The following is a 14,680-nucleotide window of genomic DNA, read 5'->3' on the forward strand; positions in this document are numbered from 1 at the left end:
TTCACTGTTTATAATTTGGTAATTTAAAACAGGTTTAACAGTATTTGTCATTGAATTGTTATATACATATAGACGATAAAAGCCCTATATACAGTAATATCACAATAATACACAACCTTAGTGACTATCTACAGTGAAACACGTTCAAACATATTGTTTTCTGGAAATACATGATTGAAATAGCAGGCTGTGAAATATCAAGTTTCAATATTCAAGAACCCGTCCTTTTGTGGTAACATACCAACTATATACAGCAACATAACTACAGGAAATTGATCCATATCTGTGTTTTCCTTCTTAATAAATCAACCAATAATTACTGTAAATTCAGAAATTATTGCGTGCATTCATTATTGCGGATTTTGTAGAATGGACTAAAATGCAAGATTATTTATTGCGATTTCAGAAAAATCTGCATACAGTTATATGTATCAGATATAAGAATTTGGGTTCTTATTACTGCAATACTCATCCAGTCACATTATTCGCATTAATAAAAACCTCGCAATAATTTCTGAATTTACAGTACATGTTTTAATCTGAGGTATTAATCCATTCAAAAGAAATTCATTAATTCTTCTTTAATTGAACAACGTCCCAACCCTATGATTTTGTTCTGTTACTTTTTTTCTTTCTTTCAAAAAACCTAAAAGTTTATATAATATTGGCTTTTCAAACTGTGATTGCCTTATTATTTTGTAACACAAGAACATATTTCTGTGTTTCAACAGAAAAAAATCATTTCAATTCAATTACTGTGACTTGACTGTAAGCATGGTTAGTGTTGCTCTCCATCTGTTGCAGTTTATTCAAAATTCTGACCAAATTGCAATTTGTTTTATCAAACCAAACTGTTCAACTGGTTAGAAATTTTAACAAACTACTGTAGAAAACTACAGTCAAGCCGTGAAAGTGCAAGGTGATAAAATAAAGCATACTTCCAATTCTATTAGACTTTTTAATTCCACTTCATTGATATTTTGAAAAGTTTATAAGGGAGATAAGATCAATATTTCAAAACATCAATGATTTTAGATTATCTCCCATGGAAACTTATATATATTAACAATGTATTGTAAGTTCACATATATTTCAAGAAATATAACATGGTTTCATTCACATTGATGTCTCATTCTTATGAATTGAGAAGATTTTTGAAAAGGAAAATTGTATGAAAGCTTATTTTAGACATTTTTTTAACAATTCAAAAATTACTTCCTATCTCCTTTTGAATTACAATTACAATAAAAGAATGTATAGAAATTCTTATCGTCATTTTCAAAAATTTCAATGAAGTGGAATTAAAGTCTAATAGAATTGTTAGTATGCATTATTTTATTACCTTGCACTTTCACAACTTGACTGTAGTTTTCTACAGCAGTTTGTTTTAATTTCTGACCAGTTGAACAGTTTGGTTTGATAAAACAAATAATTTGGTCAGAATTTTGAATAAACTGCAATAGGTGGAGAGCAACACTTTTACAGTCAAGTCACAGTAATATCACCATTGTCAAATTTTCACCTTTGTTATTGAAGAATTTTAGAATTATCTAAACCACAGTAGATTTATTTTTTCATCCTTAATATTTTACGTCCATGAAAGAACCTGCAAAAGGCAATATTTTTTATAATAAAACAAGAAATATTATATTAGCACCAATGGAATATATAACTACTTTTGCTGTAGTACTTTCATCTTAGATGAAATAAAAATTGCAATCAAGTTCACAAAAGTGTTTAAATCATCATGTAAATAGAACTTGCCTGCAAGTATTAAACAGATGTTGTTAAAAAATATACATACCGTAACATTGCAGAGACATTAATCATCACCGTGACAACTGTTCATAACATTTAAACAGTAACAATGAATCAAGTCCTTATTAACAAAAACATACACATTTACTGTGAATTCATTATAATTTATGGGATACAAAATTTTGTGGATTTCCTTTGTACAGGCTAACCACGAATTTAAATGTTTAACAATTTACAAATTGTCTAAAGGCTTAAGCTTGTATGCAACCTTTGGTAAAACCACAAAATCAAATATCCTTGAAAATGTAAAGTTTTCCTCAATCCGCGAAAATTTGTACCCACGAAAACTAATGAACATATAGTATAATACAATTTAATGATTAAGTAAACGATGGATAGTTTTATTATCTAGCAGATCAAAGTGCATTTCAATATTCATTAATAAAAAATATTTAAATGATGTGACTTGACATCAAGTAAAATTAATATACAGAATATACTATTGGTACTTTAAATCCACATTACCCAACCTTAGGCACAAGAACTGGTCCTTTCTATTTGTCAACTATTGGTAAACCTTTTGCTATAACATTTAACACATTTATGGAAAAGAACTAACAAAGCAGTTGTCACTAACTTTGCAAAATTATTCCAATGATTTGGACATGGTCAACTTAAAATGAATAAAAATGGTGCCTGTTTTATAGTGACTGTAAAATCAGTGATGAATATTATAAAAGAATTCTTGAAAGTCAGAAATAAATAAGTGAATTTATATTCACTCATATTTTAGAAATGCCTTAGGTAAATAAGAGAAGGCGATTTAAGCTTGAGCTTTAAAAAAATTAACTTGGAGACAGATTTGTAAAAGGAATTTTGCATGTTTCTGAATAATAGATATTCATTTCAAGTGTATTAAATTTATGTGAAGATTTATCTGAATAAATATTGTTTAAATTAAGGCTTCACATATTGTATAATCAACTGCTTTTAAAACACATGTTGGGATCGTGTTATTGAAATATATACCCTACATTTCATATTGGGTTTTTTCATTTTCTGTTGAAGTTTAGTATGCCCAAATTATATACAAAATCTGATTAAAATCCATATTATAATCATCATCAATTCAATGTTCTTTGACCTTTACCTTTATACAAAATCACAAGGTATTCTGTGAGATTATCCATTCACTGTTACTTGATCTGAACATTGAATTAACAGTAAAGGACCCTGCCTAAAACGGGTAAACAAATGTCCACTAGGCTTTTCTTAGAATAAACTTTATCCTTGAACTGTTACCACAATGTTATCTTCACTTTGATCCGTGCCCTCATGTTAATGAATGCTATCAAAGGATTTCTAAGTAAGTTATTCTGGTTTTGAAAGTTTAACCTGTATGTGGGGGATTTCTTAGACTGATCAACATCATATAAACTGATACCAAAGGACAGATAACTCCATCTGTCAGTCTTTTATCTATTTTATTTGAAGAATGCTTGGTATTTAACAACTAAGAGTAAATTTTTTCAGCTGTCATCATGAGGTCCAGGTCCAGATCATCTTTTGTGTTTTAGCTTTTCTACAATGTTACAAAGTTTTAGCACTGGTCCTAACTTAAGTCCAAGATATTTCATCATCATGTCACTATTCAATAACAAAAATGCACGTCCATCTATTTCCTGGAAATAAAAATATAAAATTAAATGATTTTGATTGAGATTCAAGTAAGAAAGGACATGGTATGATTTGTAGTCAAAATGGCCATTATAACTGTTATATGCCTCTCTGTTATTTCAAAGGTAAAATGATCTTTTCTCATATATACTATTTTATCATCAATTCTACTTTTAATCATACCACACGGCCATCCAGTGATGAATTATATTCTCAAAACGAAGAACATTGTATAAAACAATCATTCTAATGCCATATGATATGTATTTTTGATTGGATGATGTCTGCTGTCAATTGTTTGATTGAAGGTTGAGGCACAATAGCAGTCGATGTTTCCGAGTAATTTTCAAACTTCAACTAGTATCTCATTATAAAAGGAGAAACAGTAATGTGTTTGAAGATGTGCCACCATCAATTTGAGATGTGATGGTTACAAACATCTGTTTTTAGTGTCTACACTCCCTATGTCACCAGTAAAATTGCATTTGTGACTGTCAAATCCCAAAGTCTGAGATTTTAATAACTATCTCAGTCCTTTATGTTCAAATATCAGAAAAGACTACCGTATATGACTGTTTCCAGATATAGGGTCTGTGTTTTTGGCATTACTTTTTATTTGTCATAATTTTTTTTATATATACTCCAGAGGGGTATACTTACATGTTTTCTGAAGAGTTCTGAATGAGTATTGAGGGCCGGGTCTGTTTCAGTAATATGTTGTATTACTTCGTCTATGGTCCACATTGTAGGTATACTTACATGTTTTCTGAAGAGGTCTGAATGCGTATTGAGGGCCGGGTCTGTTTCAGTAATATGTTGTATTACTTCGTCTATGGTCCACATCGTAGGATCTGAAGGAAGTTTCTGTGGAATTGTTGGCTTAGTATCTGATGTTGTTGAACTTGCTGCAATAAAAAATTATCATACAAATTATATTTTTAACTTCAGGTAAAAGTAGTTAATTATTTTTCAATTTATAGAAATTGATTGATCCGTTGTTGGTGTTTTTCAGCACTCTTGGATATATCATGGCGGCCAGTTTTAATTGGTGGAGGAAGCCAGAGTACCCCAAGAGAACAACCTACATTAGACAGGAAAACTGTCAATCATTGACAATTAAGACAGGAATCAAACGCACCTGCCATGAGCAGGATTTGAACTCACAAACTCAGTGTCAACCATCTAGTGATAACAGTAGAGAGATTAAGAGAATGAATCCGGTTGAGATAAATGCAGGGTTATTTATTTTTATACATATAAAATATCAATGAGAAAGGCACAATGAATTCACTATTAAGCCCAGTCCACAACATAAGGATCATGTCTGATGTAACAGGCTATGAAGACAAACCCCTAATTACTGTCACAGATGAAATAAAATGATCCACTGGGTGCAGATTGATACGACCGCAGAGTTGGAACCCTGAACAGTTGGGGCAAGTATGGACACAACATTCAAGCTAGATACAGCTCTGAATTTGGATTGTGTTTAAATATTTGACACAGCATAGGTTTCTGACACAGAATGAATGTGGACTAAGAACTTAAAAAAAATTTAATTTACCTATTCAAACCATATCATTATTATTTGCTTTTATATATAAATTAGAAATAACCAATTAAAAATGGAAAAATTTTAAAGAAAAAAAAAAGGAAAAAAATTTTTTTGAACCCCCCTTATGATTCATCACCCCAAACTCAATCCCAGCATTCCCTTTGTGGTATGGTACCTTGCAGTACAATTTCAGAGAGATCCATACACTTGAACACAAGTTATTGTCTGGAAACTAGAATAATACTTGTTTTTTTGGCCCCTTATTCCTATACATAGTGCAATTACCCCCAAACTCAAACCCAGCTTTCCCTTTGTGATATGGAACCTTGTAGTACAATCTCATAAAGATCCATACACTTACACACACATTATTGTCCTGAAACTAGAAAAATGCTTATTTTTTGGCCCCTTTTTGGCCCCTAATTCCTAAACTTTTAAGGCAATTACCCCCAAAATCAATCCCAGCCTTCCCTTTGTGGTATGGTACCTTGCAGTACAATTTCAGAGAGATCCATACACTTGAACACAAGTTATTGTCTGGAAACTAGAAAAATGCTTGTTTTTTGCCCCTTTTTTGGCCCCTAATTCCTAAAACTTTGAGGCAATTACCCCCAAAATCAATCCCAGCATTTCCTTTGTGATATGGAACCTTGTGGTACAATGTCAGAGAGATCCATACACCAACACACAAGTTATTGTCTGGAAACTAGAAAAATGCTTATTTTTGGCCCCTTATTCCTAAACGTTTTGGGCAATTACCCCCAAACTCAATTCCAGCTTTCCCTTTGTGATATGGAACTTTGTAGTACAATTTCAGAAAGATCCATACACTTACACACAAGTTATTGTCATGAAACTAGAAAAATGCTTGTTTTTGGCCCCTAATTCCTAAAATTTTGAGGCAATTACCCCCAAAATCAATCCCAGCATTTCCTAAGTGATATGGAACCTTGTGGTACAATGTCAGAGAGATCCATGCACTAACACACAAGTTATGTCTGGAAGTTACAAAAATGCTTATTTTTGGCCCCTAATTCCTTAACTGTTGGTACCATAACCCCCAAAATCAATCCCGACCTTCTTTTTGTGGTATTGAAACTTATGGTAAAATTTCATAGAGATCCATTCACTTTAACTAAAGTTAGAGTGCGAAAACCAATGTGTCTTCGGACGACAACGATGACGACAACGCCAACGTCATACCAATATACGACTGCAAAATTTTTTTGTGGTCGTATAAAAAATTAAAAAAGTAAAATAGCAGGTGCAAAATGTCCTGTAGAAGAATATATACAAGTTTGGTTGTATTCTGTCCAGTTATTTTCAAAATGTTGTAGATTTTAATCAAATCGATATAATAAGAAATATCTTACTTTAGTATCAGAAACCCCAAAAATCACATTAGATGAAAAATTAATAGCATGTTCTCAACTTCATGTCTTGTAGAAGAATCTGTGCAATTTTGGTTGAATTTTGTCCAGTTTTCTTCAAGGAGATGCAGTGTGACTTACACGAAGTCAACAGAAGTGATCAGTATGTGACTCTAGTGATATCTAGACACTGTCAGCGACACAATAATTCTCATTGTGAGCTCAATTTTTCTGAATTTTTGAATTCATGGTACAAAATAATGTTTAATAAATGGGAAATGTGTCCATGGGACACAGATGATGCCCCCCTTGCATATAATGTTATAAAGGGATATAACTCAAGAACTGTAAAAGTGACACTACCCAAATTTGTACTTTAAGCATTGTGTATACGTTTCATAACATTTGGTTGAGGCAAACTAAAGTAAGAGAAAGGAAATGAAAAATTCAGCAATTTTTCCATTTGTAGAGGGGCATAACTCTAGAACGTCAAAAGTGATGCCACCAAAATTCAAATTTGATCTGTGTTTTGTAGTTATAAGCATTATGTATAAGTTTCATAACATTTGGTTGAGGCAAACTAAAGTTAAAGAACGGAAATGAAAAATTCAGCAATTTTTCCATTTATAAAGGGGCATAACTCTAGAACGGTAAAAGTGACGCCACCAAAAATTCAAACCTGATCTGTGTTTTGTGGTAATAAGCATTGTGTATAAGTTTCATAGCATTTGGTTGAGACAAACTGAAGTTAGAGAACAGAAACAAAAAATTTAGCAATTTTTCCATTTGTAAAGGGGCATAACTCTAGAACGGTTAAAATGATGCCATCAAAATTCAAACTTGATCTGTGTTTTGTGGTAATAAGTATTGTGTATAAGTTTCATAACATTTTGTTGAGGCAAACTAAAGTTTGAGAACGGAAACCAATTTTGGGACGTACGTATGGACGTACAGAGGGACAAGGGTAAAACTTAATGGCCCCTCCGCGACAGGGGGGGCATAAAAATTAACTAAATCAGATCAAAGAGATTATTATTTTTCACCTTCAGCTTCAAATGCTGAGAATCTGCGTATTTTCTGTTCAGCCTTTTTTATTTTCATACTATCTGTCGATTCTGTTGACCATCGCCGTTTCAATGCTTTGTTTATTGCTGTTCTATTCTCTAATTCTTCTTCTGTAAAGTTGAACACTAAAATAAATGTTTTCATATAAAATCTATTTTTCTCCAACAAAACAATTTCTGGTAAAAATAGATACCTTATGACATTAGTGAGTAAAGAATTCATTTATTATTGTTGTTATAACACCAATTTCAGCTTTATGACTTAGACTGTGGATTCATTATTATTTCTGGGATACCAATTTTCGTGGATTCAGTGGGTACATGTGAACCATGAATTTAAATGTTTAATGAAGTACAAATTTTCTATAGGCTTGTACAAACAACATGTTGTAAGCAAACTTTTACAAAACCATGAAATCAAATATTCACAAAAATACATTTGTTCCTAAAAATTGGTACCAACAAAATTAAATGAATCCACAGTAGTTTATTTCACTTGGAATATTACAGCTTTCATCTCACAAGACAATTTCTGTTTTAAAATTTTGAGTTTAAAGTTAAACTTTCAGATTCAAAATCTTTTTTTTTTTTAACTTTTGATTTTTTTATTTCCAACAATTACAACATATACATGACATACATACAATATAATACATATAAGATATATACAATGTCATTATTATAAATACATCTTAATTGGAAATATTTTACATTTTCTATTGAAAAGATAAAAAAAAAAAAATATATATAAAAATTAATAAATAACTAAATAAATAAATAAATAGATAAATAAATAAATAATGATAATTAACAGATTGGAGTTAAGAGTAAGGAAGAATGAAAAAAAAAAAAAAAAAAACAAAATAAAAAACAAAAGGATTATCCAGTTACATCCTTATCTATATTTTAAATATCACATATTTATGTTGAAAAATATTTGCAAAATTAACTAGACATATTTCTTTCGTAACAGCCATCAACACAGATCAAGTACATAACATGACAATAATATTTTCTTTAAAATAGATTATAATTAAATAGTCATAAGTTATTGTAACAAAAATAGACATTAGCTGGTATTCAATAAAAGTTTTTCAAAAACATTCCATATATTGTCAAATTCAGTTATCTTTTTATTTTTTACAGCTATCATACTCTCTAATTTATACATATCTTTCAGCTTTATTATAGCTGCTTGCAATGAGAGATTCTTTTTAAAGCATCTAGAATTATACACATATTGCTTAATATAAAGAAAAATCATGTTGTATGGGTTGTTGGGGAATATCTTGGATAGGTCTCCAAAAAGAAAGTTTAATTTATTCATTGGGAGACTTATTCCACCAGAAAGGAATCAGTTATTAATATCCTGTATAAAATTTTGTACAGTATTGCAATTCCAAAATAGGTGTTCTATAGACTCGTTCTCTGATTTACAAAATGTACATAAAGGGTCATCGGTCAATTTTATTTTAACTAAATACTGATTTGTTGCAATAATGCAATGGTTAATCCTATATTGCAACCACTGTAATTTACTATTTTTTGTAACATTCAAAATCTTGATAACATATATTTTTTATTTTTATTTTGAAAATTTGTAAAAATAAAGATTTAAAGCTGTGTTTTGAAGGTTTATACGAAATGAAAGCCAGAACCAATCACATTTTAAGCAAGTAGGGTTACCGTACTTCATTCAAAAAGTTGATGGTCACTTGCTTTCATTATATATAATTTTCAAAAAGCAGCATTCATTTCTATAACCAAATTACATTTACACTATTAAATGAAAAGGACCTTTGACATTAAAGATCATATTATGTTAAATTTTTAGAACTGCAATTTTTTCTACATTTTGACCCATTCAGGGATCAGTACACTTTCCAATCCCATGTTCATTACTATATAAGTTGACCTACCAGATCTAGGATTTCCACTACGACTACACTTTGGACAGCTACCATGCAATGGTTGACTAGTAAATAAGTTTTCACAGCACCCTAATTCTTCCAGCATCCTCTCTATAAACCTCCATAATGTGGATAACCTCTCTACAGGAGGCAGTCGTTTTGTATGTGTTTTGTTCCCTTGATTTGCTAAAATTAAAAAAAAAAATTGAAGTTATTAAATTGAGAATATTTAATGTGTGCAGTTATCATTGTATACTGTAAATTCAGAAATTATTGTGTGTTTTATTAATGCTAATAATGCGACTGGGCGAGTATCGCAATAATAAGAACTTGCATTCTGATAAGTGATACATACATCTGTATGCAGATTTTTCTGAAATCGCTATAATTAAACTTTGCATTTTAACTATTCTTCAAAAATAGCAAAAATAAATGCGCACAATAATTACTGAATCTACAGTATCTATGACACATAATGAATCTGTGAGGTGAATTCTCCTTTTCAGAATTTGAAGCATTCAGAAAAATAATGCTATTGGCCAACATCCTAAACAACGAAAATTGATGTCCTGTAGATCCTGTAGTAAGATATTTCCAACCATTGCCATACACTGATAAGATCACGATATCTGGAAACTTTTAAACTTGTACAATATCAAGATACCATGTGTGTGAATTAATACACATACATAAGCATAGTAAAATTTGTTCCTCAAAAGATCAATAGTTTTTTGCTGCATTTTTTTAGATAAAAAAAGTCGCACACCTTTTTTCAATTTTACCTACATGGTACACTAAGAACAGTGTGAAAACTAGCATACAGAATCAAACATACCTGTGACAATAACTTTTCCACTTCCCTCTCGCATCATATTGTAAACCTGTTTTTCCTGCAAGGCACAATCTATACAGGCCTGAGCAACTTCCCTCATTACCTTGGCAATAGCCCCTGGTCCATACTGACTTGGAAGTTGACTAACTTTTCTAGGATGTAAGTAACCTCCACAGGAACAATTGTGATTTACAAATACACAAACTGGAATATTCAATTAGACATCAAAATAAAATGCTGTATTTGTTAACTGACTATGTAGTTTTATTTACCAACATAACATAATAACACTACTGTCTACATATATTGTCTGACTTTCTTTCAAGCCTTTTTATAAACTTATGTTTTCAGTTATGACATGACATTATTGCTGGAAATTTAACTCTTTCTATGACACATTTTTAAAACTAGATACCCCAATAATGATTGTGGCCAAGTTTGATTATATTTGGCCAAGTAGTATAGTTTCGCAAAAATACTTACGACTAAGATTGGTCATAAGTCATGAACAATTCAGAATACTTACGATCAATCTTAGTCGTAAGTTTTTTTGAGAAACCGACTCCTGGTTTACAAAGTAGGTACTTGCAATCAATAAAGACATTGTAAAATGACCTCTAGATGTTAACTTTTTCTCAACTTTTTTTGTTGGGTTGCTGTCACATAAATGTTTTCTCCACGTTTCTTGTTTAATTCATGCTAGCAATGTTCACGAATAATACTTTAGTGTCATAAGAAATAATTCTTCTAATTACTTTGATTGAGTGAAATGACTGGTTACCTGTTGTAAGACTAGGAGAACTTGTGTCTGGTTCCGTGACTTGTACAGATGACTCAGGTTCCTTTTTTGGAGACATGGGTTTATCTTGATTAGGACTAGGAGAGGGGGAGGATCCACTCTGACTTGGCAGTGAGGGAGTTGGTGTGGATTCTTTAACGCCTCTATTTCCTTTATATTTGCTAGAGCCTAAAAAGAAAAGTGAAGAAATTAATCATAAAAAATGGTCTTAAATGACATGTCTAAGCTATGAAAATGCCAGTTTTTCTTTCTTAACTTAGATATACATGAATAGTACTGATTGTCAGATTTAAAAATTTTTTTGGTCTGTTTAACTAATAAAACTAGTTGAATAAGTATGAGGGTAACAAACCCTTATCTAAATGTTACAAAATTACATGTACACATAATAAAGGTAAAACGTGATGACTTTTGTTGTCTTACAGTTCATATCTATATTGACAGCCCTCAAAATAAAATTTTTTTTGCCATTTGGCCACAAGATATAAAATTTCAGTGGCCAATTCAAAATTTTAGTGGTTAGACAGTAGTTTCATGTTGCCTAATAAATTAGCTATGATAGAGCATAACATGACTAGCCATTAGTCTCTTATAGAGCATATTACTTAATATTTTTCTCTAGAATTGAAGTATAAATCTTATATGATCATGTATGGTGGTTGTCAATAAAAATTTTGAACAGCTTATATCCGATGGTTATTGTGTACTAGGTAAAAAATAAAGTAAGTGTGTTTCCTGTTGCGTACCCTAAAATAATAGGGTAGGTAGGTGGACTAGTGATTTTTTTCAACTTTTTTTTGGCCAGCTTGCATTGTGTTTTTTGTGCACCTGAATCTCTCAACACCACAGAACAGCATTCGCGAAAACTTTACCTAGACCCCTTTCTCCTGTTTGACAGTCAGGGGACTTACTTAAATGAGTGATTTTCTAAATCACTGATTGAAGTAACATTATGTCCATAAAGGTTGGAAGTAAGAGTTGTCTTTCTTTAATAATCACCTATTTGAGTAGTACAAATTAATCACTAGACTAAGTGATTTAATTTTATTGTAGCTTTAAATATAGAATACTAATGATCCAGGGACTAATTATGTTGCTAAAATTATCAGAACCAACATCTGTGTTGAAAGGATGACCGGGTCATGTCAGGTGATGACCTTGTACTAAATCTAGGATAATGACATAAAAATCACTTGTTTAAGTATATCATACCTCAATTTCCTTCCAAAAAATCACTTCTTTAAGTATCATTATTTTAATAACCCCCACTAATTTCAACACCCCCGAACAGTGAAATTTTGATCGCGAACAGTAGAATTTTATTACATAATCTTATAAGATGAAACCTTGAATTTTACAGGAAAAATACTCCCACTGCTGGAAAAATCTGTTAAGAAAGTATCAGTTCATTATGTAAAGCCATTTTTATAGCATTTTTTCAACTAAAATAGAATTTGCAGCTAAATGATTGCATCAAAGGCATAAACCTTGCTGCTTAAAAGAAGCAAAAAATTCGTTTTTTTCAATTTTACTAATGAAAAGATATTATCTAAACCTATGTGTTTAAAATTTTGGTAAAACTACAAAATCACAATTTGTGACAATACTTCATGTACTTCGAATTTGCTACTTAAATAAGTGATTTAAAAATCACTTATTTCAATAAGTCCCCTGACTGTTTGAGGTGTTTTTCATAGTTAATCCTTTTTGTCTCATCTACAGCAGAATAGACAACAATACCCAACATATTTGTCTCTGTTCCGCCACAAAAATTATGATCATATCATTTTAAGGGATAGTGCCCGAAAAAAATCCAGAAGAGATTTTTTTACAGTAGCCAGTTTTAAAAAGTTATGTTCGCCAAATGGCAACCAACAGTGAATTTTAGGTCGCCTGTGGGCTTTTAAGGTCGCCCCGGCGACTGCTTAAGTAGTCAAAATTGAGGGCTGATTGATCAGTCCAAAGTTAATTTTGAAACTATATTACACTGAAACATTATCAAAACTAAAATAGAATTATAAGGGAACTCACTAAATAACACCCCTACTTGCAAATTCAATTAGCTCCCCTTTTACATGTTGGACAGGGATTATATTCCTCCATGGACATCTTCAGGTAGTACTCTACAATTGTGTAAAGTTTCAACCATATCTGTCCATCTGTTGAGGAGGACTTGTACTTTTGAGAGACTATTACAGCATATTGTTATATTGAAGTAAGTTAGTTGGATTATCTCCCCTTTAACTGGAAGGACTAGTAATATATTCATGTAAGCACATCCTGAGGTAGTTTTCTACAACTGTGTAAAGTTTCATCAATATCCGTCCTACAGTTAAGGAGTTGTGCTTCAGAGATAACCCTGTTAGCCAAGCTCTGTATTTTAAGCAGATTATTACAAATGATTAACAGTTAACAAGGTTGGTCATATGTACAAATTATTAAAAGAATCTGAGCTATCCAAATCATGCCCCAAACTACTGCATTTTAAGTAAAGATACAGCTTACGCCAACTTTAAAGCCTCAGGTTTAACCTTGCCAAAGATAACCTACAATCTAAAATCGAAGCACATTACCTTGAAACTTTCACTAGTAATCAAATTTTAGTCATAAATGGTTATGTTGGTCTTAACAACATAGGAAAGGTCTGAATCTATAAACGATAAGTCTTGTTAATATTCAAAGATTTTTGTGTTGTACTTTTAGTACTGTACAGACATTTTTCTTGTAGTCAATCCAGTACTGTTCAGTAGCTTTTCATACAATTCAGTTTGTTGTTGTTTTATACAGGTAAATAACAACAAATGAACAGTCTGAACATAGACTGATCTTAAATAACAACTAATGAAGTCTGAACATAGACTGATCTTAAATAACAACAAATGAACAGTCTGAACATCGACTGATCTTAAATAACAACAAATGAACAGTCTGAACATCGACTGATCTTAAATAACAACTAATGAACAGTCTGAACATAGACTGATCTTAAATAACAACAAATGAACAGTCTGAACATAGACTGATCTTAAATAACAACAAATGAACAGTCTGAACATAGACTGATCTTAAATAACAACAAATGAACAGTCTGAAAATCGACTCATCTTAAATAACAACTAATGAACAGTCTGAACATAGACTCATCTTAAATAACAACTAATGAACAGTCTGAACATAGACTCATCTTAAATAACTGCAAGCCAATTGCCTGAAGAGTACTGAATTTACTGCAATGGATAAGTCTGAAAATTGACTAAAAGACTGAACATGACTTAATAATGAATTATTCAGTCTTTAAAGAGCTGTTCAGTTAAAATTTGATTTCCTAGTGTATGAAGAATGTCCACAACATCTAATCGATCAGGAATTCCCTTTGAAGAGTCTCCATCATGTGAATAATGTAACATCTGGGGATGGAATTTCCTTTGAAGATTATAATGTTTAAAATACCTTTCTGTCCTGGTGGTTGTATAGGATGACCACTTGCATTACACCATCCCACAGGAAATATATCTCTGGAATCAAATCTACACCAATAATCGAACGCACCCCTCCATCCATCAAATGTGACATGTATCTGGTCACCATTTACAGCACCAACAGAAGCAGGACAGAGTAACTGAGGATTCTTTCTGTCAACAGCTTCTAATTTCTGACCAATTTTAAATTCATTATTTTTTGGAGTAGATGGTTCCTGTAAAATAAATAATATGGA

At 31.4% G+C, this 14,680-nt stretch overlaps 2 protein-coding genes across 3 annotated transcripts in view; both read right to left on the reverse strand.

Annotated features, from left to right (window-relative positions):
- LOC127725485 (leucine-rich repeat transmembrane protein FLRT3-like) overlaps positions 1-14,680 on the reverse strand; it is a 235,926-nt gene that overhangs the window by 139,186 nt on the left and 82,060 nt on the right. The gene's annotated exons all lie outside the window — the stretch shown is intronic.
- LOC127725482 (sex comb on midleg-like protein 2) overlaps positions 1,363-14,680 on the reverse strand; it is a 31,925-nt gene continuing 18,607 nt past the window's right edge. For both annotated transcript variants that reach the window (XM_052232493.1, XM_052232492.1), the window contains exons 6-12: positions 14,416-14,659; positions 10,948-11,133; positions 10,170-10,370; positions 9,344-9,520; positions 7,404-7,550; positions 4,195-4,340; positions 1,363-3,440 (exon numbers count right to left, since the gene is read on the reverse strand). In XM_052232493.1, the coding sequence (XP_052088453.1) occupies positions 3,318-3,440; positions 4,195-4,340; positions 7,404-7,550; positions 9,344-9,520; positions 10,170-10,370; positions 10,948-11,133; positions 14,416-14,659 (1,224 nt within the window). In that variant the 3' untranslated portion in view covers positions 1,363-3,317. The remainder of the gene's footprint in view (positions 3,441-4,194; positions 4,341-7,403; positions 7,551-9,343; positions 9,521-10,169; positions 10,371-10,947; positions 11,134-14,415; positions 14,660-14,680) is intronic.

Source organism: Mytilus californianus, unplaced genomic scaffold (assembly GCF_021869535.1).
Source record: "Mytilus californianus isolate M0D057914Y unplaced genomic scaffold, xbMytCali1.0.p SCAF_15, whole genome shotgun sequence".
NCBI classification, from domain to species: Eukaryota; Metazoa; Mollusca; class Bivalvia; order Mytilida; family Mytilidae; genus Mytilus; species Mytilus californianus.